Genomic DNA, 24,746 nt, shown 5'->3' with positions numbered 1-24,746 from the left:
CCCTCCTCGTGTCTCCGAGCGCTGGCTGGGCCCCAACACGGAGTGCGGCGCCACCTGGTGGCTGCAGCCCGCCCTGCATCCAACGCCTGCAGCGCCGTACGTAAACACACAGAGCTCCATGTAAACATCGGCCCGACGCACAGCGATATTTACACATATATGCGGATACATCGATGTGCGGGGACGGAGGGGCGCACGCTCTCACACACACCCTGCTGTGCGCCTGCTGCCAGCTGGCCCGAGCCGCAGCCTTGTCTGAAAAGCCACAAAAGTCAGCTCCAAAAATAGAGCAGGAACGGCTTTACTCACCAGAATACAACTCCAAATATTTTGGGAATGGTTACTGGCGCTCAGAAAGTCCCACCTGGGGCCGAAGTTGAGAAAAATAAGCTTTGTTATTTCTCCTAAAAGCACCAGATAATGTTTTAACCCTTTCATACAAAATCCTCTGTCCCCACAGAAAGAAACGCAGCCGTCACAAAACATTCAGTGCACAATTAAAGGCCAAAGAATTCAAAGAATAACTACACAAACATCATTTTGGAGGCACAGGGGAGAAAAAAAACCCAAACCTTTTCAGTGACGATTTGCACTTTTGTGGCCGTATCTCAGATTTATGACAGCATTTCTTCCCTGAGCCGTGCAGCCATCGCCCCACAGACCAGCCAGGAAATGGTGCCAGGGGTCTTTTATTAGAGCTACAAAAATTAGCTGTAAACCGTCTTTCCAAGCTTGGCTTCCACAGGCAGAAAGAAATCAGTACAGACATTGGCAATGGGGGACCTAATCCTGCCTGCCAACAGCACGAGGCAGCCCCGGGTTTTGCTATGATTCTGAGGCTGGCAGAAGATCCAGGCGCTCCCAGAGGCACGGCGCAGAATCTCAGCATGGCACAGACACCCCCAGTTTGGTTGTCACACTGTGGCACAGCCCCGCAGCACAGAGGCACCCGCCGCCATCCAGCAGGGATGAGGAATGGGAGCAGGGAGCTGCCAGCAGGGCTCGGGGCCCTGTGCTCCTTCCTGCAGCACGGGGGGCACAGCGAGGGGCAGGACGGCCACCACCCCCCTTGGCCTCGGGCCTCACAACATGCGTGTCATGACCATGGTGAGGAAGTCCTCGTAGCCCAGCCGCACGTTGCCCGCCATCCCCGTGTCCTTCTCACGGAAGGCCTCCGTTAGGCTCTGCAGCTGCATGCAGATGTGAATGAAGCGGTCGAGCTGGATGGTGGGGTTGGAGGACCTCTGGGCGTAACGGGACAGCAGCAGCTGGCTGAACTGGGGGCTCAGGTTGTAGCCCATCTGGGAGAACGCTGGGAGTGAGAAACGCACAGATTAAAACCCTCCGAGAAGGGAAACAGCGCCCTCCCAAAGCGTGTTCCTGAAGGGCTTCTGAGTGCAGGCAGGGTCCTCGAGAGAGAGGAACCAAATCCAGGCAGGAATTCCAGACATTCTTCCCCTCCATCTGAGCACACACCCAAGAGCTCCTCCCAGAACGCAGGGCTTAGTCATGTGCCATCAGGAAGGGCAACAAAGAAGGGATTTCCCTAAGGAAGTTCACACTGTGGCCGGTTCAGCCTGATGCAGGGGAAACCGGGAAGCTCAGAGAGAACCAACAGCAGGAATGGGACTGGGAAGGGGAGGGAGGTCAGTGGACTGGCTATTAGGAAGAGAATCTCCTCTGAAAGAGTGATCAAGCATTGGCAAAGGCTGCCGGGAAGCAGTGGAGTCACCCTCCATAGGTGTGTTGACAAAACGTGGACATGTGGCACTCAGGGATGTGGTTTAGTGGTGTGGTGATGAGCTGGCAGCTGAACCAGATGACCTCAGAGACCTTTTCCAACCTTAACGATTCTATGCTGGGCTACAAATTAGCACCAAGCAGGCAGTGCTCCCTGGGGAACTCGAGTGTGGTGCCTCAGCCCCTCACCCACCTTGCTGGAGCTCACTGAAGCTGATGGAGCCCGACTGGTCCCTGTCGTACTGCTGGAAGAGGTTTTTCCACTGCTGGATGAAGCGCAGCAGGGCTGAGAAGCCGTACACATCCATGCGTCCCGACCTGCTCCTATCAAACATGTCTGGCAGGAAGGCAGAGAAGCACACACGGGGCAGTGAGGAGAAAGCACCGACGCTCCTGGGGAGCCCAGGACCGCGCTTTGGCTCCAGCGCTCCCCCCGGTGCGCCCACATGGAACGGCCCGGGGAGGTGGGGGGGGGAGGGGAGCGGCCCCCACTCACTGATCATCAGCAGGCAGGTCTCGTCGTTGAACGCCGACCAGTTGGAGTTGAGCAGCGCCTGTTTCAGCTCCTTCACCGAGATGTAACCGCTGCGGTCAGCGTCCACCGCCTGGAACCAGGCGAAGGCCTCGGGATCCACGCCCTGCGGAGCGCCGCCTGCGGAAAAACGGCACCGGCGGCTCCGGCTCCGGCCCAGCGCGCGGCCTCCTCCCCCTCAGCACCGCTCCCCGCTCACCTCCAGGAGCGGCTCCTCCGTAGGGTCCCGCCGGGGGCGCTCCGTAGGGCTGCCCGGGGGCTGCGCCGCCGCCGTAGGGGCCTCCGGAGTAGGGCCCGGCCTGGCCCGCGCCGGGGTAGCCCTGCGGATTGGAGCAGAGCTCGGTCGGGGGGGGCAGCGCCGGGCCAACCGGCCTCGATCCTCCCCAGCCGGGCCTCGGAGCCCCGCGCAGCACCGCACCGCACCTGCCCCGGAAACCCCGCCATGACTCCGCTTCCGGCAACGCTTCCGCCCCCGCTCGCTCCTCTTCCGTTCGTCTCGGGCGTCTCCCACTCCTATTGGTCGAGCCCCGCGGATGAGCCCGGAAATCCCGCCTCCCCAGGTGATGTGGGTCACGTGACGGAGAGGCTTAAAGCGGCGATGTTGGGTGGAGAAGAGTGGGGCTCACAGGGTTGGGATCCCGCAGGAGCGCGGACGGAAACCTCCGGGCAGCTTCCAGGGCCACCAGTAGTGCAGGATTCCCCCCGCATCAGGCCCAGAACCACCATCAACATTATATCCCTGTCACCATTACCGTCATCACCCCCACCACAGCCATCACCATCTCCACCATCATTGCCATCAGCCACATCACCATCATCATCACCACTGGAGTTGGACTTAACGGGTTGTTATGGGACCAATCGGTTCTTATGGTGGCTCTTATGGGACCAATGGAGGATATTCTGTGATCTCTATCATCAATATCACACTGTGCTCATCACCATCATCACCATCATCATCATCACTACCATCACCATCATCAAAGGCAGGAGCAGGGCGCTGGCCTCAGCTCCATGCACAGGGCTGGGGACAGGGACAGGGATGGGGACAGGATGATCAGACGAGACACCACACAAGAGGAGTCAAGGTGTGGGGCAGCAGCACGGCTGTATTTCGGCTGGGCAGGATCCACCTGCCCTACAACAACCACCCACCCGCGGAGCCGGACAACACCCACAGCCCCGGGACCGGCGCAGCCCCCTGGAAAACGGGGGCAAGAATAAGAGCAGCAGTGGGGAGCGGTGGGGCCGGCTCAGCCGAAAGGACCCTTGGCATTCTTGGGCTGGAAGAGTGGCTGCTCCATGGGCAGAGCGCCCATGCACTCAGCAGGGCTGCAGTGCCCCGTTTTGCCCGGCGGCCCCGTGGCACCTGGGGGACCGGGGATGCCAGGGATGCCCTGCTGCCCCACGGGGCCTGGAGGGCCCATCTTCCCATAGCCTGGTGGCCCTTGGGGACCTGGAAGGCAAAGAGAGCGATGGAGGAAGGTGGCACCGAGCTGACGGCATCATCAGGAACACGGAGAGGGAAGGGGAAGTCACCTGGGGGTCCTGGTGGGCCACTGTCCCCCATCAGCCCCATGCCCTTCTCCCCTTTCTCTCCTTTGGCACCCGGCTCCCCTGGAGGAGAGATGTGAACGGTCAGACCCCCATCGCAGCAGACACCCCAGCGCTTGGGGACACGGGGGGCAGCACCTACCCCGCATGCCTGGCACACCCTGCCGCCCCTCTCTGCCAATCTGCCCTGGCATCCCTGGGGATCCTGGGGGTCCCGGCCGGCCAGGCAGCCCATCCTTGCCCGGGGGACCTGGTCTGCCTGGGGCTGCCACCATCTCCACCGGGAAGTGCATCCGTGAGGTGTAGTATGCCATGCGCTCTGTGGGGACAGGCGGCTCAGCTGGGGCTGGAGGGACTGGAGGAGCACCAGCCCTTGCCCCTATCACCCCCGTTACCATCAAACATCTTGTTAATCTCCTGCTGGATGAACCTTTTGATCTCATCGTAATTCACCACGTCACCCTGGAGGAGATACGGAAAAGACACGGCTGCTGAGCCCCGGCTCTGCGCCTCGGAGTCGGAGCTCCTGCCCCCGGCTGCCCCCTGCTTACCATCATCCCAGGGGGTCCCGGCAGCCCGGGGCTGCCCGCAGGTCCTGGTGAGCCGGGGGGACCCCTCTCTCCTGCAGGACCCCGCAGCCCTATGGGGCCCATGGAGCCACTCTTCCCTGGCCCCCCAGGTGATCCAGCACGGCCCTTCTCCCCAGGATACCCTCGCATTCCAGGGGACCCGGCTTCACCCTGTGGGGACACAGAGAAGCAGAGCTCTCACCGTGACACCTCCGATGTGGTGTAGGGCTGGGGACGCCATGGGGGAGCTGTGGCAGACCTCACCTTCTGGCCAGCAGGTCCTGCAGTGCCAGGCTTTCCTGGGGGGCCCTGGGGAGACAGAGAGGTGTGGGGTGGTGGTGCTGTCCCAGGGGCACCCCAGCATGCACTGCCCCTCCTGTACCTCTTTACCAACGGGTCCATCCGGCCCCTGCTCCCCCTGTGGGATGAAAGTGAGGTGATGTGAGGTGTGCTTGGCGCAGTGCTCGCAGTCCCCTGTGCTCACCCGCTGCTCTCACCGGTGGCCCTGGGTGTCCTGGTGGCCCTGGCTGTCCTGGCATTCCTGGCAGACCTCGGTCCCCCGCTGAGCCACGCTCACCCTTCATCCCCTGTGGTGTGGATGCAGTGTGAGATGGGGATGGCCACCACTTTTTGTCCCCATCTCTGTCTCCATCCTGCTGCCACTTGGGGGACCACAGGGCAGCCCCACAGGTACTCACCACTCCAGCGAGACCAGCAGGACCCGGCTGCCCCGGGCTGCCAGGGGGGCCCTGAGGACAGAGAGAGGGGTTTCAGCAGGAGACAGAGCCCCTCGGTTTGGGGACACAGCTCCATAGCACTCCCTACACCATCCCAGTGCACATCAAGGGAACAGAGCCACTTACAATGAGTCCCGGGGGTCCCTGCCGGCCTTGGGGTCCCATGGGGCCGGGGTCACCCTGCAGGAGGCAGTAGGATGAAGGGAGGGCGCAGGTCCCATCACTCAGCACAGGGCTCCTTTGCCCCCTCCCCACTTTCTCACCTCCGCCCCGGGACGACCCGTGCTCCCGGGAGGACCAGGTTTGCCGCAGTCACCCTGCAAGGACAAAGGGATGGGATGGGCAACACAGTGCATGGAGACCCTCCCACGGGGCTGTCAGCACCGCAGGATGACCACTGCTCTGGGGACAACAAGGGACCCCCAGCCACTGACCTTTGGTCCAGGCAGCCCTGGGTGCCCCGGTTTTCCTTTGAAGCCCTGGAGGGAGAGGACAGGTAGGTTGGGGTCAGGACTTGCACCTGCCACAGTAGTGACATTGGTGCAGCATGTGGGACAGTGCGGGCATCAGGAAAGCCATCGCTCACCGGAGGACCCATCATTCCTGGTGGCCCAGGGGGGCCGGGGTCACCCTATGGAGAAAGAAAGAGACAGACATGGGCTGGGGACATCCAGGGGCTATGGGGTGGTGCTGCCTTCGGAGCCTGGCACACCCCGACGCCTCACCCGCAGCCCCGGCTTGCCATCCTTGCCATCCAGTCCTTCCAAGCCAGCAGGGCCCTGCAGGGACAAGGAAGGGATTTGGGGGTGACGAGCCCAGAACGGCTCCTCAGGGACCAGCACAGGAACAGGAGCAACTGTGATAGGCAGGGGAAGCCCTTACCTGAACGCCTGGAGGTCCAGGGGGTCCAGGGGGCCCTGGCATCCCTGTGGGCCCCCGCATGCCCTCGCTGCCCTGTGAGAACAACACCAGGGTCAGGGTGTCCCCTGGTGCCACCACCCGCTCCTGTCCCCATGGCACTCACCTTCTCTGCCGCAGGTCCCGGTGGCCCAGCAGGGCCAACCTTCCCTGGGAAGCCGGGGGGACCCTGAAGAGGAGAGCAATATTCCCCAGGGATGAATGAGATCCCCCATCCCCTCTCGTGCATCCCTTCATCCCCAAATTCACTGCAGTGGGTTTGCTACAGGGATGCTCTCTTTGCATTGTCCCACTGCATGCGCCCAGGGAGAAGATATCGACCCCTGCCCTACAGGATGTACTCACAGGTGGCCCTGGGAAGCCGGGCTGGCCCTGGAAACCCTGTGGAGAGACAGAGCTGAGCTGGGTCCTGCCCAATGGCCATGGATCCTCTTCCCAAAGGGAACGAGGCCGGCAGGAAGGGGCTGTAGGGATGAGTTCGGCCACCTGGGGATCTCACCTGATCGCCCTTCTCACCAGCACCGCCTGGGAGCCCGCGCTCACCCCTTGGTCCCTGCAGACAGCAAGCGTGAGCCCCTTGGGGTCCCTGGGACCACCGCCCCCTCCCCACAGCCCCGCACCTACCGCTGGCCCCATGGCACCGGGGAGACCATCCAAGCCTGGGGGGCCCTGGGGAAGGGAGAGCAGGGCTCAAATAGAGGCAGCGACAATGCCGCAGTGAGGGGGCATCCGGATGAGCCCCCAACCCCTCTGCCCCACACAGCTGGGCACAGCGCTGCACTCACCAGTTCCCCTTTCTCCCCCGGTGGGCCCATGTAGCCTCGTTCACCTTTGATGCCCTGAAGAAGGAAGGAGATGGAGAGGGGACACAGGGCATGGATGGGACACGGGGCACTGAGGGGACACGGAGAGGGGATGGGACACAGGATGTGGGTGGGTCATGAATGTGACACGGGGATGGATGGAGGGAAAGGATGTGGCACAGCAGGTGGGGGGGCACAGTGAGTAGAGGGAATCAATAGGGCACTGGGGACACTGGGACAAGGGACAGACGGGGCAGGCGTGAGCCCTGCAGGGATGTGGCACTCAGTGCCCACTCAGGTCCCCTGACCGCCCACCAGTCCCTGGCAGCATGGGGGCCCAAGCAAGCATGAGAGGGGGGCATGGGGACACAGGAGGTGGCAGGGGGCTGGTGCATGCTGCAGGGCTCCCCACATTACTCACAGGAAGGCCAGGAGGGCCTGTGGCACCGGGATAGCCAGGCTGTCCTGGGGGTCCCTGTGTAGGGGGAGGGTGGTGCTGAGCCAGCTGCACCCCAGGAAGGTGCGCAGGGACAGCGGTGTCCCCCAGCCCCTCCTGCCTTCCCCCCCATGGCACTCACCGGCTCCCCTTTGGCTCCAGCCAGCCCAGCAGGGCCTCGCTCCCCCTGGAGACCCTTTGGAGGGGGAGAAAAGAGGAGCTGCAGGGGGGCTGCACCCCCAAGAGCTGCGCTCTGCCCCCCAGCTGTGCTGTGCACATCCTGCGCACACACTGGGTGTAGGGGCACCAGCACCTGTGCCACCCCCCAGTGCCAGGGCAGACCCTGGGCGTCTGCAGGGAGCCCAGCCAGGAAGGCGCTGTGCAGGGGTGCCCACATTTTGGAGCACAGCTCCAGCCTGGTTAGGGCACTCAGTGCCGCCCATCCTCCTGCAGCACATGAGGCATGGTGATACAGGTGACACAGGTGACAAGAGACACAGGTGACAGCCAGCAGCCCCTGGGCTCGATGGCACAGGCTGCAGGGGGGGGTTAGTGGTGGTTATGTGGTGCTGACACAGTGGAGTCTGGACGGGACAGGCTGACACCACAGAGCGACAACCCACACAGACCCACACAGACCGTGACGTTACGGTGACGTTAGCAGGTGAGGGGATGGGAGCAGGATGTGGGGAGGGCAGGATCTTCCCAGAGCCACTGGAGTGGGGCTGCCACCAACCCCACAGACACTTCCTGAGAGTGGGGATGACGGGAGGATGAGGATGAAGATGATGAAGATGCAGATGGACATGGCGGTGGACCCTGGAGGAGCCGGGGACCAGGGGAAGGTGAGGACGAGCGCACTGGCTGCATGGCAGCATCCCCCCGGCCCTGAGAGAGGCGGGCTGAGGACCACCGGCTGCACTCAGCGCACACACGTGGCTGCACCATGATGTGCCTGGCTGCTGGCTGTCCCACCCTCCTGGCACGTGGTGTGGGACCCAGCATGGATGGCAGAAGGGAGCTGCACCCTGAGCTCAGGGCGATGAGCCTTAGACCAGTGAGAGCCCCTGAATGGAGATGGAAGGCATGAATGGATGGAGATGTGGGGAATGGAGAAGGGCAGAGCCGTGCTGTGGCTGCTCCCGGGAAGCTGGGATGGGGACACAGCCAAACCAAGAAGCAGCGACAGACGGCACAGAACGGAGCCCTGCTGGGTCCTTACGGGCAGTCCAGGTGCGCCAGGCGTGCCAGGAAAGCCTGGGGGGCCCTGAGGGGAGAAATGGGGAGGTCACAGCCTGGAAGCGCCCACCGGGGCCTGGGCTGAGCCCTCAGAGTGCCACACAGCAGGCGGCGTGGGGCAGCTCAGCCCCAGCCCAGCTCTATCGGGTCCTGCTCCATCTCCGTGCCGCTGCTCCACGCTGCCTGTCACCGTGGCCTCATGGCAGGGCACCAGGTCCTTCCTTGGCGACTCAAAACGCAGTGACATGATGCCCACGCAGCCCCCCGCCTCTGAGCATGGCTACTTACGATGGGCCCGGGTGGCCCTGGGGGTCCCCGCTGTCCTGGTAAGCCCTGGGGAGGGAAAGGTGCCATCAGATGGGACCACGGCATGGGGACACGGCCCCACTCCAGCTCCAGGGGCACCCACCTGCTCGCCTCTCTCACCCGGGACACCTGGGGCACCGGGGAGCCCAGGTTCACCGCAGTCTGTGTCTGGGCTGTCACCCTGCAGGAACGGCACCAACGTCAGCACCTGCATCAGGAGCCCAACGGCACCCAGCCCCAGCAAGCACCCTGCCAAGCAGCCCAGCAGAGCAGGGCCGTGTCCTGAGTCACTCACCCGAGCCTCCTCAGCTCTTGGGAACTGGGCAAAGCACTGCAAGAAAACCCAGAGTCACCGGGGGCTGAGCTGGGAGCAGCGCTCAGCACCCTCTGCTCCCAAGCTGTACAGGATCAGCCCATGTCCCCACTGTGCCAGCTGCGTGTGGAAGCGTGCCCAGAGCCTGCCCAGCCCTGCAAGCACCTGCTGCTTTGCACAACTGCTGCTTTGCACAACTGCTGCTTTGCACAACTGCTGCTTTGCACAACTGCTGCACAAGCTGATGCCTGGGTGCTCGGGAGCATCTCTGCATTTCACCCAAGGTGCTCCAGTCCCAGGTGGGAGCCGTGCCAATACTCACACGAGCACAGCCCTCGTTGCCGGGGGCTCCTGGCATGCCTTGGTCTCCTTTTTCCCCCTTGAAGCTTCTGGGTGCTTCAAAGGCCGCCTGCAGCTGTGCGCAGTCCCCACAGATGTTCTGGGAGGAGGCGGGGGGTCAGCAGCTCCCCGAGGGGCTCAAGAGGGTGGTGTGACCCCAGGTCCCACCCCAAGCTCTCACCTTCAGCACCTCGATGTTCCTCTCAGCCATGACGGCCAATGGTCCCTGCAAGATAAGAGGGAGGGATGCAGGAGGGATGCATAGGGATGCAGAAGAGAAGTGGGAGGGATGCATAACAGATGCCTGCGGGGCACTGTGCCCAGAACAGCCACCACCTACCAGGTCTCCTGCTGGTCCGGGCAGCCCTGGCAATCCGTTGTGTCCTGGGACCCCCTAAAGCCAAGGAGAGAGCTCTGACTATTGAAACCCTTTGCCCAGTGAGGGCTAGGATGTGTCCAACTGGACGCTCCACCATTTCCATTTTCTGCCACTTACCTGGCGGCCCGGGGCACCAGGAGGACCAGGGGGACCAGGCGCTCCAGGAGGACCCTACAACACCCCAAAATAGGCAAGGAAATGAGCAGTGAAGCAGTGTGAGCTGGAAGCTGTGCCACACGCAGGGACTGCACCCACCTGGGGACCCGGCTGGGGCTGCCAGGATGTCCCAGTCCAGAGTCCTGGAGCTCCCTGGGGCCGAGAGAAAGAAGGGATGCTCGGTGGGATGGCACTGTGTTGTGGGAATGGGGATGGGAGCCATGGCACTCACCGGCATCCCAGTGTGGTTGGGGTCCTGGCGTGGGCTGGGAGGGCACACACATTCCCCAGGGTCTCCCTGCAGAAAAATGGAGCAAGAGCAGAGTGGTGGAAGGTGGCAGAGGTGCAGCCCCATCCTCACCCCAGCACCCGCTCACCTTCTCGCCCCGGGCACCCTTCTCTCCCTGCAGAAAAGCACAGATGGATGTCAGCAGGCGGCCCCCAGCCCCACTGTGTCCCCACCACATCCCACACCTACCGGCATCCCACTGGAGCCAGGCACCCCGGGGAGCCCCCGCTGCCCTTCGGGGCCCTGAGAGGAAGAGGAACATGAGGAAGCTCAGAGCTCAGCACCAAGAGGACACTGATGGCGACGTCCCCCTCAGGGCTGCACTTACTGGTGGCCCAGTGACGCTGATCCCTGGTGGCCCGGGGGGGCCTACAGCACCTTTGAGCCCTGGAGATCCCTGCAGAGAAAGGACAGCAGGAGCTGAGGGCAAAGGGAGGCAGAGAGAGCTGGGGGTGCACAGTGGCAGAGCCCTGCCAGAGCACGGGAACGTGAGGCAGCACAGGGGGACAAAGCTCAGTGCCACGTTCCTATACCTTGGCTCCTTTCTCTGCTGCCATTCCTGGAGGTCCCTGGGGCCCTGGGGGTCCCTGGGGACAGGAGATGCCGTTAACTCTCCCCACCCATCCCACTCAGCCAGCAGCAGTGACAGCACTGTCCTCAAGGCCACTCCAGAGCCAGGACCGTGCTGTCACCATCGACACAGGGATGCTGCCTGGGGGAGGTGTAGGAATTGCGGGGCTGGAGACTCTGCATCTCAGTGCTGAGGAGCCCAGAATAACACTTACGGGGGTCCCAGGCTCTCCAGCGCTCCCGGGCTCTCCCTGGAAAAACAGAGAGGGAGAAAGGTGGCAGAGTTGCCTGGCACAGCAGAGCACAGCATGGCATGGCACAGCACAGCATGGCACAGCATGGCTCAGCACAGCACAGCACAGCATGGCACAGCATGGCACAGCACAGCATGGCACAGCATGGCTCAGCATGGCACAGCACGGCATGGCACAGCACAGCACAGCATGGCACAGCATGGCTCAGCACGGCACAGCAGGCGCTCACCTGTGGTCCCGGCTTGCCAATGCCTGGTGGTCCTGGCTCACCCTGCAGACACGAGGGGCAGTGAGAGGCATTGAGAGCCCCCCCCATCGCCCACCCCCGTGGCCCCACTCACCTGCAGCCCTTTCAGCCCAGCGGGACCTCGGATCCCTGGCAGCCCCGGCTTCCCCTACAACACAGCGTGGTCACCCCGGGGCTCGGTGCTGGCGGGTTGCTGTGGGTCGGGGCACTCACGGCTCTGCCCGGCTGCCCGATGCCCGGAGCTCCTTGGTCCCCTTTGGCACCGGGTTTTCCCGGGATGCCGATCACGTCTGAGAAGCGCCCCTGCAGCGTGGGGCAGGATTCGCAGGCGTCTCCCTGAGGAGGAGGGAGCAGAGAGGGGAGGTTGGGATGGGGTGACAGGACGAGGGTCTCTTCCTGAGCCACTCCAATGCAGGGTCCTCACCTTCTCGCCTTTGGGGCCGGCCGGACCCCTGATGCCCGGCTCACCCGACAGCCCTGGCAGTCCATCTGTGCCCGGCGTGCCTGGGTCCCCAGGGCTGCCCACGTCCCCCTGGCAAAGAGAAGGCGATGGCTGGCACAGCGCAGGGAGCACTGCCCAGCTCCATGGACAGCGGGGTCCCCCTCTGCGTCCCCACCCCATACCATCTCACCTTCTGCCCTTTCTGGCCAGCATCACCAGGCTTGCCCTGTGGGAATGGAGGAACTGATGAGGCCAGAGCATCCCTGGGCCCCTAAACAGGAATCCCTCAGACACTGGGGGAACTCACCGCTCTTCCGGGAGCACCATCCCTGCCCTGCGGTCCTGGTGCCCCGGGCACAGCCATCACTGTTGCTGCCCCTTCCAGTGCCTGTGGAGCTGAGGGACACTGCCCACACGGCTCACCCTGCGGGGCACAGCGTGCTCAGAGCCGGGCATGGGGACTGACCCCCAGCCTCAACCCAGGGCCCACCTGCACGGGGACACTTCAGTGATGGGGCAGGGAGGTTGGGGACACAGCGCAGCACTCACCTTCTCCCCTTTGAGCCCCTGCACGCCTGGATCACCCTTGCTCCCAGGGAGCCCCTGCAATGGCAGAGATGAGCCTGCAGAGTTCACAGACCCCCACAAGCCCCCAACCCACACCCTACCCACCGGTCTGCCTGCAGGTCCCTCCTGGCCACCAGCTCCCTGCAAGACAGCAGGGTCGGGGTCTGGGTCAGGCAGCCTCCCTGAGCCCATGGAGTGGGCAGAAAGGGGGCTGTGGAGTCACCCACCTTCTCGCCTTTGATGCCAGCCAGCCCAGGGAGGATTGCTTTGTCCTGCTGATCAGCACGTGTGGTCACACACAGCCACAGCAGCATGGGGATGGGCTGGGGGTCTCAGCCCCATGCACTCACCAGTGATCCCAGTTCACTCTCACGCCCCTCGGGGGGCTCCCGCAGCAGCGCGGCGAGGACACGGCTGTCACAGGACAGGCAGGAGTCCCCCTGTGAGAGGCATGGGGGGCTGTGGGACTGTCTGTGGGGCAAGTCAAAGGGATAGAGGGACAGGGGACAGCAGGACGAACACTCACCTTCTCTCCTTTGATCCCATTGATGCCAGGGTCTCCCTGGGAAGGAAAGAGAGGAGCTGACACTCAGCGCTGTCCCACTCCAGCGCGCTCAGCCCTGCATCACCTACCCTGTCCCCTTTGGGTCCTGCAGGGCCGGGTCTGTCCTGGAGATGGAGAAGCAGTATTTAGAGCTGCAGAGACAAAATCCCCCTCCTGCCCTCCCACAGGCTCACAGCCCGGCTCACCGACACTCCATCCTTGCCAGGAGTCCCGGGCTCCCCCCTGGGTCCAGGCTTTCCAGGAAGCCCCGCAGTGCTGAGCATCCCTGTGGGCAGAGCGGGGCACGGCTGGCACGGCTCACCCTGCAAACAGGGACAGTGAGACACAGCCCAGGAGAGGGGGCTCCCCAAGGGGCTCCGAGCAGCCTGGAAAGGCACAGGGAAAGGCACAGCCCTGTGCCCAGTACCATGCACCCACCTTGTCTCCTTTGGGCCCCAGGACACCACGTGGTCCCTGCAGGAGGAAGGCAGCAGATGGCAACAGGGCATTGGGTTCCTGGAGGTCTGTCTGCCTGCACACAGCACCTCCAAACCCCCAGCTGCTGTAGGGTTCATCCCAGCCCCCAGCAAGGCTGTTGGCCATCCCAAACCCTTCTTATGTCTGGGCTTGGATCCCACTCAGGGCTCGGGCCAAGCAGCCCCAACCCTGCGCCAAGAAACCCGTCTGTGACCCTGGTTTGGCTCCAAGTGCAGCATTCGGTACTCACGGGTGTCCCAGGAGATCCGCCGGGTCCAGGAGCTCCTGAGCTGCCCTGGAGCCAGAAGTCACAGTGTGAGCCTGGCACACTGGGAGCTGCAGCTCCTCAGCTCCATGCCCCCAACCCAGCATCCTCCCCCCTCCCCAGCACTCCCATCCAGCTCCATAAATCAGGGATTGGAACCAGCCCCTCTTCCATGCTCCCCAGCACCAGCTATTACAGGCAACCCCAGCAGCTGCCAAGCCCCCACAGAGGGGTCTCAGTACCTCCTGAGCAGCCCCTCCCCGGGCAAGGCGTTCCCACTCCCCTGAATGAGCCCCCAGTGAAGCCACAGCACCATGACACAACCAGAGAGGGTCCCACGAGCCACGCACTGACCCTTCAGGCAGGAGGAGGTAGTGGGCACCCCCCATCCCCCTCTACTCACCTTTTCTCCCTTTGGACCTGGGGGGCCACCAGGATCACCCTGAAAAGCAGAGGATGGTATCAGCTGTGTGGCAGCCATGGGGCCCTGTGGGGCAGCATCCCCTCACTGCCCCTCCTGCAGCAATGCCCACGGCACAGCATCCATACCGGCTTCCCCGGAAAGCCGATCCCTGGTGCACCCGGTTTCCCTGGTGGCCCCGGCTCTCCTGCCAGCCCCTCAGGTCCCACGAGGCCCGGGTCCCCCTGGAAGGGAAGGAGGGGTGTCCACGGCATCGCTCCCAGGTGCTCTCAGATGCCCCCAAGACCCCACTTACCTTCTGGCCCTTGGGACCCACCACACAGATCTCTCCAGGCCGGCCCTGATGGGATGGATGTGTGGTGAGTGTGGTGCATGGCACAAGGTGGGCAGGTCTGGGGGTGCTGGTGCCCCACAGCCTGCCCCACAGCTGGCACTACTCACATCACGACCTGGGCGGCCTGGCTTGCCCTGGAGTCCCCCGTCACCCTTCTCACCCTTCTGGCCCTGTGGGACAGACAGACAGATGTCACCAGCATCACCTCCCTTGGGCAGAGTTTTGTCCCCTCTGTGCCTTTGGGCTCCCCATCCCCATATCTGCAATGTCATCTCCTCACCTCCCCAGCGCTGCCCTTTGTCCCCAGCAGCACTGCCCCACATCCCCCCAGCAAAACCCTCCAACCCCACATCATCCAACCCCACATCAGCACCCCCAGCTCCCGGCACCCCTGTCACCACGCTGTGCCCAGATGTCCTCAACCCATATCCTCACCTTCTGCCCATCGGCACCGGCCACCCCTGGCAGCCCCTGCGTGGGACAGAGAGGGCAGTGTGAGCGGGACCCTCAGGCACACACCTTGCAGAGGATGTGCGTGCAAATACTGACATCCAGCAGCAGCCCCAGCCCCACTCACCCGCTCTCCACGCTGCCCCTGCTCGCCCCGCGGCCCCTCAGCGCACTGGGGACAGAAGGGGACAGAAGGGGATGAGGTGGGGTTGGAGATGGGGCAAAGGGGTCTGTGTGAGGTGGGGGGGGGGGGGTCTCACCTGCACAGGGCCAACGGGGTCTGTGCGCACGCAGTCAGCACCCTGCAGAGGGGAGGAGGTGGCTCAGAGTGGGACACAGCTCCGGAGCCCCATGGCACAGGGGGACAGCGGGATCCCTGCTGGGGAAACTCACACGCTCGCCTTTCTCCCCCTTGGTGCCGTGGGTGCCGGGCAGGCCGCGCTCTCCCTTCAAGCCCTGTGAGAGAATGGGTGACAAGAGGTGACATCACTGCCCCACATCCACGTGCACCCCTCACCAACGTGACTGGGGCGCAGCCGGGGGTCTCCGCAGCCAAAGCCTGCTGGAGCTGTCCTGGGGGGGACAAACCTACCTTGGGTCCTGGGGGACCGAGCGTCACCTACAGAGAGGAGACAGAAGTGTCACCTCGCCTGGCACAGCCACAGGTGACACTGAACAGGGACCCAGAACCCCGTGCAGCCCCAGGACACTCACATTCGTTGGAGCCGTCTGCGGTGGGCAGGGCGGGCACTGCAAGAGATGGAGAGGGCATCTGTACCCACAGAGCTGTGGGGATGTGTGGAGTGGGAAAAGGGAAATGGAGGAAAGAGTTCCGGCCCCAGAGGGGGCAAGCACATGGCCTGGCACAGGCTGTCCCTGTGGCTTTGTGGCTGACCACAGCTCCTCGGAGCCAAAGCAGCCACTTAGGCACGTTGCCATGGGACTGAGGAATATACGACTGAAGGCACCCAGGGGTCCCCCCCTCCCACAGCCCCCAGCCTCACCTCCTCGTTGGACATCCTCTTGTAGCCCTGTGGGAAGCAACATGGAGCAGAGGTGAGAAGGAGCATCGGGCAGGCTCAGACCCCCCTGCACCCCTCTGCCCACGCCAAGGGGTCCCTGAGCCCCCAGGGATGCCCAGTGGGATCCCATTGAGCCAGACAGGGCGGTGCAGGGACGGGGCACGGGCTGTGCTGGAGATGTTTCCCAGCTCTGTGGCCGCTTGGAAGGAACAAAGAGGCCCTGAGTCGCGGTTGGGATTGCTCCAGCAGCAGCAGAGAGCAAATGGGGCCTTCATTCCTGCTCGGGGGAGCAGACACGCCGCTTCCTGACAGCAGCTCTGGCAGAACCGCCCGAAGGCGGCGGAGGAGGAAGAGCAGCACAGGGCACGTGGGAGCGGGACGGGGGGGTCGGGGGGCTCCTGGCCACCCTCATCTCACCTTCTCCACATAATCTCCCTTCAGGCTGCTCTTCTCTCTCTCTGGCTCCTGGGGAGAGAGCAGAGCATCCTGGGGTGATGCCTCTGCGTGCACCCCTGAGGTACCCTGAAATTGTACCCTGGGCTGATGCTGCTCCATGCACCCCCCGGGTTACCCCACAGCTGCACCTCAGGGCAACGCCACCCCATACACCCCTGGCTACCAACCCACATCTGTACCCTCCCCACCAAACAGGACCGGCAGCCAGCAGCCCCCCCCATCCTCCCACCCTCCGCAGCGCTCGGTGCCGCCGGCTCCTGTGCGCTCCCTCCCTCCCAGCCCTGCAGGCAGTGGAAAAAGTGAGGCAGGGCTTTTCCAAGGCTGAATCCACGTGGCTGCGCGCTGAGGCTGCCAGCACGCCGCCTCACCGAGCCCAGCGGCTCCTCCAGGCAGAAGCAGCGTGTGAACACCCGGCCCTGCGGCTGCGGGGAGATCTCGATGAGGTTGCTGCTCTGCATCAGCTCCGCCTGACGCCGCGTCTTGGGCGCTTCAGGTTGGCACTGATGGGAGACAAGAGGGCACAGGGGGCTGTGAGCCAACGCAACTGGGGACGGGGACGCGCCCTGCACCGCGTTGCTGGTGGGGAGATGTGCAGCAGTGCTCACGACGCATCCCCAGCCACCCACAGCCCCGGTTCCCCCTCCAGCAAGGCTCTGCTTGCAGCGCTCACCCCGCTGGCTGAGATCTCGCAGCATCCCTCGTGCCGGGCCAGCTCTGCGTTGCAGTAGATGTGCGCCTGCTGCAGGTCGAACTGCGGCACCGCGGGGCGGTGGGGTGAGGGGTGACGGCCCCGGTGCCAAACCCCGACCCCGCAACCCCACGGGGACTCACCCGCACCGGGGTCCCGCGCACGGCATCCAGCCCCAGGAAGGCATTGCCCTCAGGGGTCAGCGCCCGCCGCGGCGCCAGCGGTTTGGAGGAGATGGAGCCGCAGTCCACATGCAGGGACACAGCGCGGCTCTGCACAGCCAGCAGCACTTTGTGCCACCGCCCGTCAAACAGCGACGAGACGGCCTTCCCCGTAAAGACGGTGCTGACAAATGTGGATCCTGGCGCCCTGGCTTGGAACTCCAGGCTCTTCTCAGGGCCGTGCACGGACAGGGAGAGCTGGCAGAGAGGGGACACAGTGCTCACGGCCAGCACCTGGCCGTCCCCTGGCCCCACATCCCACGGTCCCACAGCCGTACCTGGGGGTAGCCGTGGCGGTCGGTGACCTGGAAGAGGTACCAGTGCTCCCCCGTGCTGTTCTTCTTCAGCAGCAAGGTGAGGATGAGGGTGAACTCAGAGGGCAGCCCGTGGGGGAACACCTGCCTGCAGGAACAGGCATCAGCAGGGCCCAAGTGAGCTCCATCTGCACCAACCCTGGGCCTCCACATCACCACCAATGCCACGTCCCAAACAGCCCCGCAGGGCTGTTCCCACTGGGACAGGAGCAGCTCTGGTCCCAGTGCCATGCTGGGAAGTGCAGCCCCAGGACAATGCTGGACCAGCAGCTGTGTGGGGCTGGGAGCTGTTTGTGTCTCTGCTGGAACACAAGTGGGCTCTGGCTGGGAGCTGCCAGCGCTTGTGCAACAGGAGCTGAACAGGAGATAAACATCAGAGCTGCTCCCTCCTGCCTGATGGGACACAGACCTCAGTGCCACTTATCCCAAAGCACAGCTCCACAGCCCCACATCTCAGCCCCACAGCCCTCACAGCAGCCAAAAGCACGTGCAGAGGTGAGGACAGACCATCCTCGTGCCCACACACAGCCCAGCCTGTGCCAGGGGCTCTGTCCCCACCCCTGCCCCATGGCACAGCCCCACCTCGCACCCCGAGCGCTGGGTATCCCCACACATCCTACTGGTGCAGCACCCAGGAGCGTTCATTGCTGCAGCACTTGGTTTTGTCCCTGGGCAGCCATCCCCACTCCGAGGGCCGTGCAGGATGGATGCTCCCACGGAGGCAATGTGCTGAGGCAGCCACAGAGCCCCACTCTCCGCCCGCTCCACCACTGCAGCTATTTGCTTTGGGATGCACTCAGCTCCCAACCTCCACCACAGCAGCAATTTTCCAAACCGCCGCTCTGGAGCAGGACCAGGGTGGCTGTGTGGGAGTGGGCTGTCCCCTCCGTGGGGCGCAGGGCCGTCCTTGCTGGGCATCACAGAGCAATGCCAGGGCAGCAGAGCACCCATGGGTGCCTGGTGACGGTGCCATCCCCGCGCTGAGCTTTCCCAAGAACTGTCTCCAGGCACCCAGCCAAGAGCAACACCAGCCTGCAGCCTCCAAAAGCCATCTAAGGACTCAGCTGCCCGGGCCGGGAGCTGGCTCTCCTTCACCCTAAGATACCCTCAAACTCTGAGCCTTCTCCCCACTGCCAAACTCAGGAAATGCAAAGCACATCCCATTCCTACACTCCCCAGCACACGGATGCTCTTCCACCCCACGGTGTCCCCACGCCAGCGTGGCGGCCCCACAGAGCCGCTGGCCCCGATGCCATGAGTTGGCGCAGCCAGAGCAGAGCCTCAGGCACAGGCGGACGGGATGTGATGCAGACATCAGGGCTGGGCTCTGCACGGCCCCAGCAAACCCGCACCCACCGCTCAGAGCTGTGCAGCACTTCGGGCTCATTAGACCCCAGGCAGTGCCTGCCAAGTTCAGGACAGCAAAGACAGAGCATCCGCAGCGCAGCGGTTGCGTAAGGGCTGGCTGCGTCCCCACCGCCCAGAGTGATTTACTTCCGAGGAGGAGAGCAGGCAGCGCACACCACCGGCACCTCCGCACCCCTATGGGTGCCGCAGTCCTGCTGCCTCCCGCAGCGCTGGAAGGGCCGGGTTCACACACGGCGCTGCTGGAGGGGTGGGTGGGAGAGGGCTGGGAGTGGGGGGCTGCGCTCACCTTGTGGGCTGCACCAGCGGCACGGCCCCCAGCCGCAGCAGCACCGCGCCCCGTGGGCCGCGCACTTTCTTGACGGAGGAGATCTTCGTCAGGTCGAAGCGCTTAATGAGGTTGAAGCCTGGCGGACGAAGGGGGTGAGGGCATCGCTGCGGCTGCGCAGCCCATCCCTGCGTCACCAGGCCCCTGTCGCCATCTCCTTACCCGTCACGTTCTCATACTTGTTCCCAACCAGATCCTCGTCCCAAAGCTGCGGGCACAGCGTCCCTGCAAAGGCAAAGCAGGGCATCAGCACCGCCTCCCCGCAGTGTCGCTGCAGTGTCTCCCAGCGGAGTCATGTGCAGCCCCGCACCACGGCAGCTCCAGCATGGCGCCCACCAGGAGCAGAGCCGCGCCGTGAGCGGGCGCAGCACCAGCTCAGCCCTGGCTGTGCACGGCGAGGTCACTGCATGCAATGCCTTCCCCAGCTGTGCTTTGTCTGGACGGCCCCGTGCCTGGAATCACCATCAGGAGTTGGGCCCGGCGCCGCGGCCACCCAGCGCGGGGAGGTGGTGTCCTGTGTGCCCTGCTGCATCCCCAGAGCTGGCGGCACGTGGGGTGGGAGTGAGGGCTGCCAGGTGAGGGGTGAGCAGCACCGAAGGAATGGGGGCAGGCAGGAAGCACTGCGTCAGACCCAGAGTTGATAGATCACCGCTCCAACATCATTCAGCCACCTCCGCTGGATGCTGCCAGATGTTGGGAGGAGCGAGATGGAGGAGGAAACAAGAGGATATTGAAAGAGGGATTTGTTGTGCCTCAGTGCAGGCGGCAGCGCAGGGCCATCCCCCGCCTCCGTCCCCACAGCCCGCGCCCCACAGCTTCTCCCCATCGCTGCCCACTCCCTTGCACTGCAGGGCTGGCATCGGCCCTGGAGCACATCGTGCTGCCAGAGCGGAGCTCCACGCGCAGGCGGTGCTGAGATCATTGCTCGGGGCAGGGGGTAGAGCCTCACCCCCAGCACTGCCTGCTTTGAGGCCACCCCAGCCCTCGTTTCCCTAATTAACAGCCCACAGTAGCATTGCCACGGGGTCCCACACACTGCACCAGGACCTCACGGTGCCGTGCCAACAACGGTGCTCTGCCCTCCGGCTGCCCCGGCTGTGCCAAGGGGCTGCAGCCCCTGCGCCCCCCAGCAGGATGAGCGCCGCTCCACCCCCACAAGGACTGATGCAACCACAGCCTCGCTGCCAGCAGCTCCTCCCCACCATCCGCCTGCAGCTCGCCCCACAGCCAGCCCCACACCGCGCCCCACACACAGCCAGGGACACTGCAGAGGGGACTCCCAGGGCTCCACCAATGCCCACTGCTCCCCAGAGCATGGGCCCAGCCCCGTGCCTCCATTCTTTCCACACGCTGTGGCCAGATCCCTTCCCACCTTGCACCCCAGAGCCACAACGCGCCATGAGCTCCGAGCAGCCCCACTACAGGACAGAACAGCCAGCTGGCAACCGGCACCTGCAACCAAAGCGTGGCCAAACCCCCCCCTTCCCTGCAGGGTGTTCCCAGTGCCGTGGGGGTGACGTGGGTGAGAGCGGGGTGTCCCCAGCCTGGCTCCCCACAATGGCGCTGGCGCTGCTCTCGCTGGCCCTGGGCCCGGCTGGGACGCTGAGCAAAGCCCCACATCCCGTGCAGTCGGCACAGGGAGCACACAGCCTGCCCTGCTGCCGGCACGTGGGGTCCTGGCACGGCTCGTGGTGACCCCCAGCCACCTCTGCCCCACGCTTCGTGGCTCCAGCATTGCTCTCTCATCTTCTCCTTGAACACCCAGGGACAGGTAAGGAGGGAGCATCCTGTGGGGTGCAGACCCTGTGCCCCTACTCTCCGTGCCCCTTACCTTCTTCTGCTGGCATCTCCGTCCCATCGCAGGCGCTGATGAGCCCCACCACGACGACGGCCCAGAGACCCCTCATGGTGCCCTTGGCAGCAGCTCGGGGTCAACTCAGCTGCCTGCAGGTGGGAGATGGGCAGTCAGGCAGGTGGGCGGTGGGCCCCAGCCATTCCCCACACTGGGAAGCCGCCTGCGAGCCACCAGCATGGAGGAGGCCCTGAGTCACTCGGCCGCAGCTCACACAGCCTTCGGGGCTGCAGTGAGGCCCCCACCCACTGCTGGATCCCCCCACCCAGACTTCACATTCAGGGTCGCTACCCGACCCACAAACCCCAAACCCAGACGCACCCCAAAGTCAGGTTGAGGCGCCCCAGAGCCCCACGTGCTTCCTGCTGAGGACCCCAAAAGAACTCTCCGTTCTCTTTTGCCTCCCGGACCCACGTGGTTCCCTGGAGTGGTCCAAAGCCCTTCGGGTCACTGCGACCTGACCCCCCCCCCCCCTCCGCCCGCTTCCTGCCACGAAGCAAGGCTGTGAAACAGCACGAGGCTGCTGCCCCGCTCCCCACTGCTCCCCATTGCCGGGTGGGACACGCACAGGACCCCCCGCACCCCCGCTTCATCCCCCTGCACCGCGACTTTACACCCTCGGCTCTGTTGTAGTCGCGCTCTCCCTTGCAGCCCTGCACTCCAACCTCACAGCGCTGCAGCCCGACCCGACACCACCGCGCCTCGGCTTTGCCACTTCTGCATCCCGGCTTCGCTGCCCTTCTACCCCGACTTCATAACACCGCATCCCAACTTTATCACGCTGCATTCCAACCCTACACCCCCGCACCCCGATTTTATACCCCTCTATCCCCACTTTATGCCCCTAAATCCCGACATCATAGCACCGCACCCCGACTCTGTGCCATCGTTTCCTCAACAGCCCCAACATCGCCCCCCTGCACCCCGACTTCACAAGCCAGCAGCCCGGCTCCTGCCGTGCCCCGTCCTGTCCCGGTCTCCGCTCGCCATTCCCAGAACGCGGATCAATCCCGGTTCGGAGCACCGCCCTCCCCCGCCCGCTGCCTGGAGCTCACCTGCCGGGCTCGGTGCGGCTCGGGCCGGGCGCTGAGCTCCGGGCGCTGCGCTCCGTCCGACCGTCCGTCCGCCGCCGCCTTCCCCGCCTCCCTCCGGGGGGAGCCCGAGCCGCCCCCGGCCGCTGCCCGCCCTCCTCCTCCCCTGCACGGGGCGGGGGGGTAGGGCAGAACCACCGCCCTCCTTCGCCTCCCGCCTTCCTCCTCCTCTTCCTCCTCTCCCTCCTGGCCGGGCCGCCCCCCAGCGGGGGTCCCGGTAACGGCACACCGCCCTCCGCTCCCTTCCCATTGTCGTCCCCCCCGGGGTGTCCTGGGGAAGCGAGCCCCGCTCTGCTCCTGTCCATGGGAAGCGGCTCCTCGTCCCCTGGGGACACTGAGACACGGGGGCAAAGAGGGACATTGGGGCACTGCAGCACAGCTGAGGCACCGGGGGGACGTTGTGGTGCGGGAGGATACTGGAGCACAGAGAGGACGTTGGGACAGCGGGGCACGGGGGGACACTGAGGCACAGAGGGTGACCCAGGTGCTGGCACCAGTGACAGCCGTCGCTGGCCCGAAATGTGGGGAGCACGGCGTCCTCCCGGGATGCCCCTGTGCTCACAGTTCCCTCAGGCCCAGCCCTGGGACCCACACGCAGACCCCACGGGACAGCGCTGCCCCCCACGAGCCGCGCATCGGCCCCAGGCATCCCCTGCGTCCCCTCACCCCACTGCAACGCAGCACCGCCGCGCCTCTGCTCGACCGCTTCCCTCCCAAATTAGGACGAATCTATTTACACTGAAGCTTTACAAATGTGTGTTAGGGACGCATGCATCTCAATAAGCGCGCTCTAATTAACAACTGATATTTATTCAGCCCGCAGTAAATAAGCTGTCTGGGGCAGAGCAGGCAGCGCTGCTGCTGGAGCGGTGCGGTGCCGTTTATCCACCCGGCAGCCCCTGAGATGCGGTGACAGAGCGCTCAGTTCATCTGCAGCTTGCCTACTGTAGCAATTAAGGCTAATTAAAGCAAGTGGGTATGAAACATCACGAAACTTTTATCATTCCTTTTTAGTGGGTGATTATTCACTCTGAGCTGCTCTCTTTGCAGAGCCTCCCAGCGGCTCCATGCGGGTTCGAGCAGGGCTCCGGCACCTGGCTGCAGCCTGGGCGCGTCCTCTCGCCCCTCGGTGGTGCCGGCACAGCTGTGGGTCGTGTTGGGGGTGGTCCCACTGTGCCTCAATTTTCCCGTCCTGGTTGGTTGTTCCCGGTGCGGTGGCACAAAGTGACTCTGCTGGCATGGAGAGCGCGGGGGCAGCCACAGCACAGAGGTGACCGCAGCTCTGTGCCATTCCATGCCAGCACGTGGGGCAGGAGGCTGCACCCTGCTCCTCCAGCTATGGGGCAGGCTCAGGGATGGCTTTTTGCTGCCTTCTGCCAAAGGCTCCGTGGGGATGGTGGCCTCAAGCTCCACTGAGGGGGCAAACATCCCCCCACCATCCCCCCGGAGCAAGGATGGGAAGAGACCGCGGGCCCCCGTGAAGCGCCGAGGCGAGCTGGATTTCCAAGAATCAGCAGCACCAGCGGCCAAGAAACCCGACCCCGAGCAGAGCGCTGCAATTTTCAAGCTGGAGACAATTTGCCTCCGATGGAGCGTCATGCGGTGCAGCGTCGTCACCGCGGGGCTCCCCGCCTCCACCCCTTGCTCGTGCCAGCCCGGAATTCCTGCGGTGTGAATTCCGGGTTTGTGGCGCTGGAGCAGCAGCTTTGTCTCTTCTGGTGGAAGTGCTTCGCCACAAAGGCGGAGGCGCTCAAACCCGAGCAGAGGAACTTTCCGTGCACAGCATCGCAGGGTTTTCTCCATCGTTTCCGCCCCCCCCCAAAACCAAACATTTTTGGCACGGGTCTTCGTGGCGCACAGCGGCTCAGATGGAAAATGGCTGCGATGCTCTCCAAGCCTTTCCCCCGGACGCCGCTCACACCTCGTGCACCCACCAACGGGATTTGGGGCTGAAGACCCCCGCGCTCCCTCCTACGCATCCCCAGCCCTACGGAACTTCACTCCCTCCCATCCCCTTTGCAATCCTGCACCGCCAGGGCGGGCTCCGTTCCCTCACCCATATGGCGTCTCCATGAGTAATGAAAGCTGCTAATTGCCACCAGATGCCCCAGGACTGCCTGCCGCTGCTGCCTGGGGCTGGGAACCAGAGCCGGCCCCAAAGTTTGGGCTGGGCTGGATGTGGGGTGGTGGAGAGAAGAGCAAACAACTCTGAAGAGCGTGAGGACATGGCTGCTGTTCTGAGCAATGAGCGCCGTGACCCAGAGAGCAGCGCGTGGTGTCAGGGGGCTGCGTGCCCCCATCCTGCAGCAGTGCCCTGGAAACCCCAGCTGCAGTCCCTGCACCGAGGCTGCGGTCCCCAGTGTTGCACAACTGGAGTTGGCCCCAGCCCAGCGCTGCCTCGCTCCCAGCACGCAGCCTGCAGCCCAGCCCCAAACCAGTCAGCACTGGGATAAGCTGGGCCATGCAGTCGGTGCTCAGTGGGACGAACAGGGGATGAGAGACCTGCGCTCCGGGGGTCTGCATCCTGC

The 24,746-nt window shown here is 64.2% G+C and overlaps 2 protein-coding genes across 6 annotated transcripts; both read right to left on the bottom strand.

The window, feature by feature from the left end:
• Nucleotides 1-673: 673 nt before the first annotated feature.
• PEF1 (penta-EF-hand domain containing 1) lies at nt 674-2,798 on the bottom strand. The gene is made up of 5 exons (XM_052698673.1): nt 2,696-2,798; nt 2,472-2,592; nt 2,237-2,392; nt 1,934-2,077; nt 674-1,312 (listed from the first exon to the last, which is right to left on the bottom strand). The coding sequence occupies exons 1-5, from the start codon at nt 2,714-2,716 to the stop codon at nt 1,083-1,085; spliced, it is 672 nt and encodes a 223-aa protein (XP_052554633.1). The 5' UTR covers nt 2,717-2,798; the 3' UTR covers nt 674-1,082.
• A 565-nt stretch (nt 2,799-3,363) lies between these two features.
• COL16A1 (collagen type XVI alpha 1 chain) lies at nt 3,364-22,306 on the bottom strand. Of its 5 annotated transcripts, none has more exons than XM_052698619.1 (72): nt 22,183-22,306; nt 21,107-21,219; nt 19,438-19,500; nt 19,237-19,354; nt 17,547-17,670; nt 17,191-17,466; nt 17,030-17,110; nt 16,728-16,859; nt 16,321-16,368; nt 15,886-15,912; nt 15,596-15,631; nt 15,474-15,500; nt 15,275-15,337; nt 15,142-15,183; nt 15,009-15,053; nt 14,867-14,902; nt 14,539-14,601; nt 14,393-14,437; nt 14,226-14,321; nt 14,080-14,118; nt 13,662-13,706; nt 13,373-13,408; nt 13,141-13,257; nt 13,024-13,059; nt 12,917-12,952; nt 12,741-12,830; nt 12,618-12,665; nt 12,496-12,531; nt 12,373-12,426; nt 12,131-12,247; nt 12,014-12,049; nt 11,806-11,913; nt 11,595-11,717; nt 11,476-11,529; nt 11,364-11,405; nt 11,096-11,131; nt 10,844-10,897; nt 10,639-10,707; nt 10,500-10,553; nt 10,399-10,425; nt 10,254-10,319; nt 10,121-10,174; nt 9,983-10,036; nt 9,827-9,880; nt 9,668-9,712; nt 9,470-9,586; nt 9,130-9,165; nt 8,938-9,015; nt 8,817-8,861; nt 8,512-8,556; nt 7,432-7,485; nt 7,275-7,328; nt 6,836-6,889; nt 6,675-6,719; nt 6,550-6,603; nt 6,396-6,431; nt 6,157-6,219; nt 6,015-6,086; nt 5,858-5,911; nt 5,719-5,763; nt 5,567-5,611; nt 5,396-5,449; nt 5,259-5,312; nt 5,094-5,144; nt 4,893-4,982; nt 4,778-4,813; nt 4,660-4,704; nt 4,378-4,566; nt 4,222-4,288; nt 3,969-4,145; nt 3,812-3,889; nt 3,364-3,728 (listed from the first exon to the last, which is right to left on the bottom strand). In XM_052698619.1, the coding sequence occupies exons 2-72, from the start codon at nt 21,180-21,182 to the stop codon at nt 3,526-3,528; spliced, it is 4,869 nt and encodes a 1,622-aa protein (XP_052554579.1). In that variant the 5' UTR covers nt 21,183-21,219; nt 22,183-22,306; the 3' UTR covers nt 3,364-3,525. The 5 variants fall into 5 exon arrangements, with proteins under 5 accessions (XP_052554579.1, XP_052554581.1, XP_052554580.1 ...); XM_052698621.1 differs by having other exon boundaries at nt 12,618-12,662; XM_052698620.1 differs by lacking the exon at nt 10,399-10,425 and having other exon boundaries at nt 10,473-10,553.
• Nucleotides 22,307-24,746: the final 2,440 nt, after the last annotated feature.

This window comes from Tympanuchus pallidicinctus, unplaced genomic scaffold, assembly GCF_026119805.1.
Source record: "Tympanuchus pallidicinctus isolate F22 unplaced genomic scaffold, pur_lepc_1.0 scaffold33, whole genome shotgun sequence".
Taxonomy (NCBI): domain Eukaryota; kingdom Metazoa; phylum Chordata; class Aves; order Galliformes; family Phasianidae; genus Tympanuchus; species Tympanuchus pallidicinctus.
The sequence above is the reverse complement of the archived record's forward strand: the minus strand, read 5'-3'. Positions and strand labels throughout refer to the sequence as shown.

What these genes read in the sequence shown, in the direction of transcription:
- PEF1 (XM_052698673.1), bottom strand. Translation starts at nt 2,716, where the DNA reads ATGGCGGGGTTTCCGGGGCAG. An exon ending in TGGCGGGGTTTCCGGGGCAG is followed by an intron (nt 2,593 to 2,695) that starts GTGCGGTGCGGT and finishes TCCAATCCGCAG; the next exon opens with GGCTACCCCGGCGCGGGCCA. An exon ending in GACCTGCCTGCTGATGATCA is followed by an intron (nt 2,078 to 2,236) that starts GTGAGTGGGGGC and finishes CCTTCCTGCCAG; the next exon opens with ACATGTTTGATAGGAGCAGG.
- COL16A1 (XM_052698620.1), bottom strand. Translation starts at nt 21,182, where the DNA reads ATGAGGGGTCTCTGGGCCGTCGTCGTGGTGGGGCTCATCAGCGCCTGC. An exon ending in CTGGCCAGAAAGGGCAGAAG is followed by an intron (nt 11,914 to 12,013) that starts GTGAGATGGTAT and finishes TCTCTTTGCCAG; the next exon opens with GGGGACGTGGGCAGCCCTGG. An exon ending in CTGGACCTCCAGGCGTTCAG is followed by an intron (nt 5,912 to 6,014) that starts GTAAGGGCTTCC and finishes TTGTCCCTGCAG; the next exon opens with GGCCCTGCTGGCTTGGAAGG.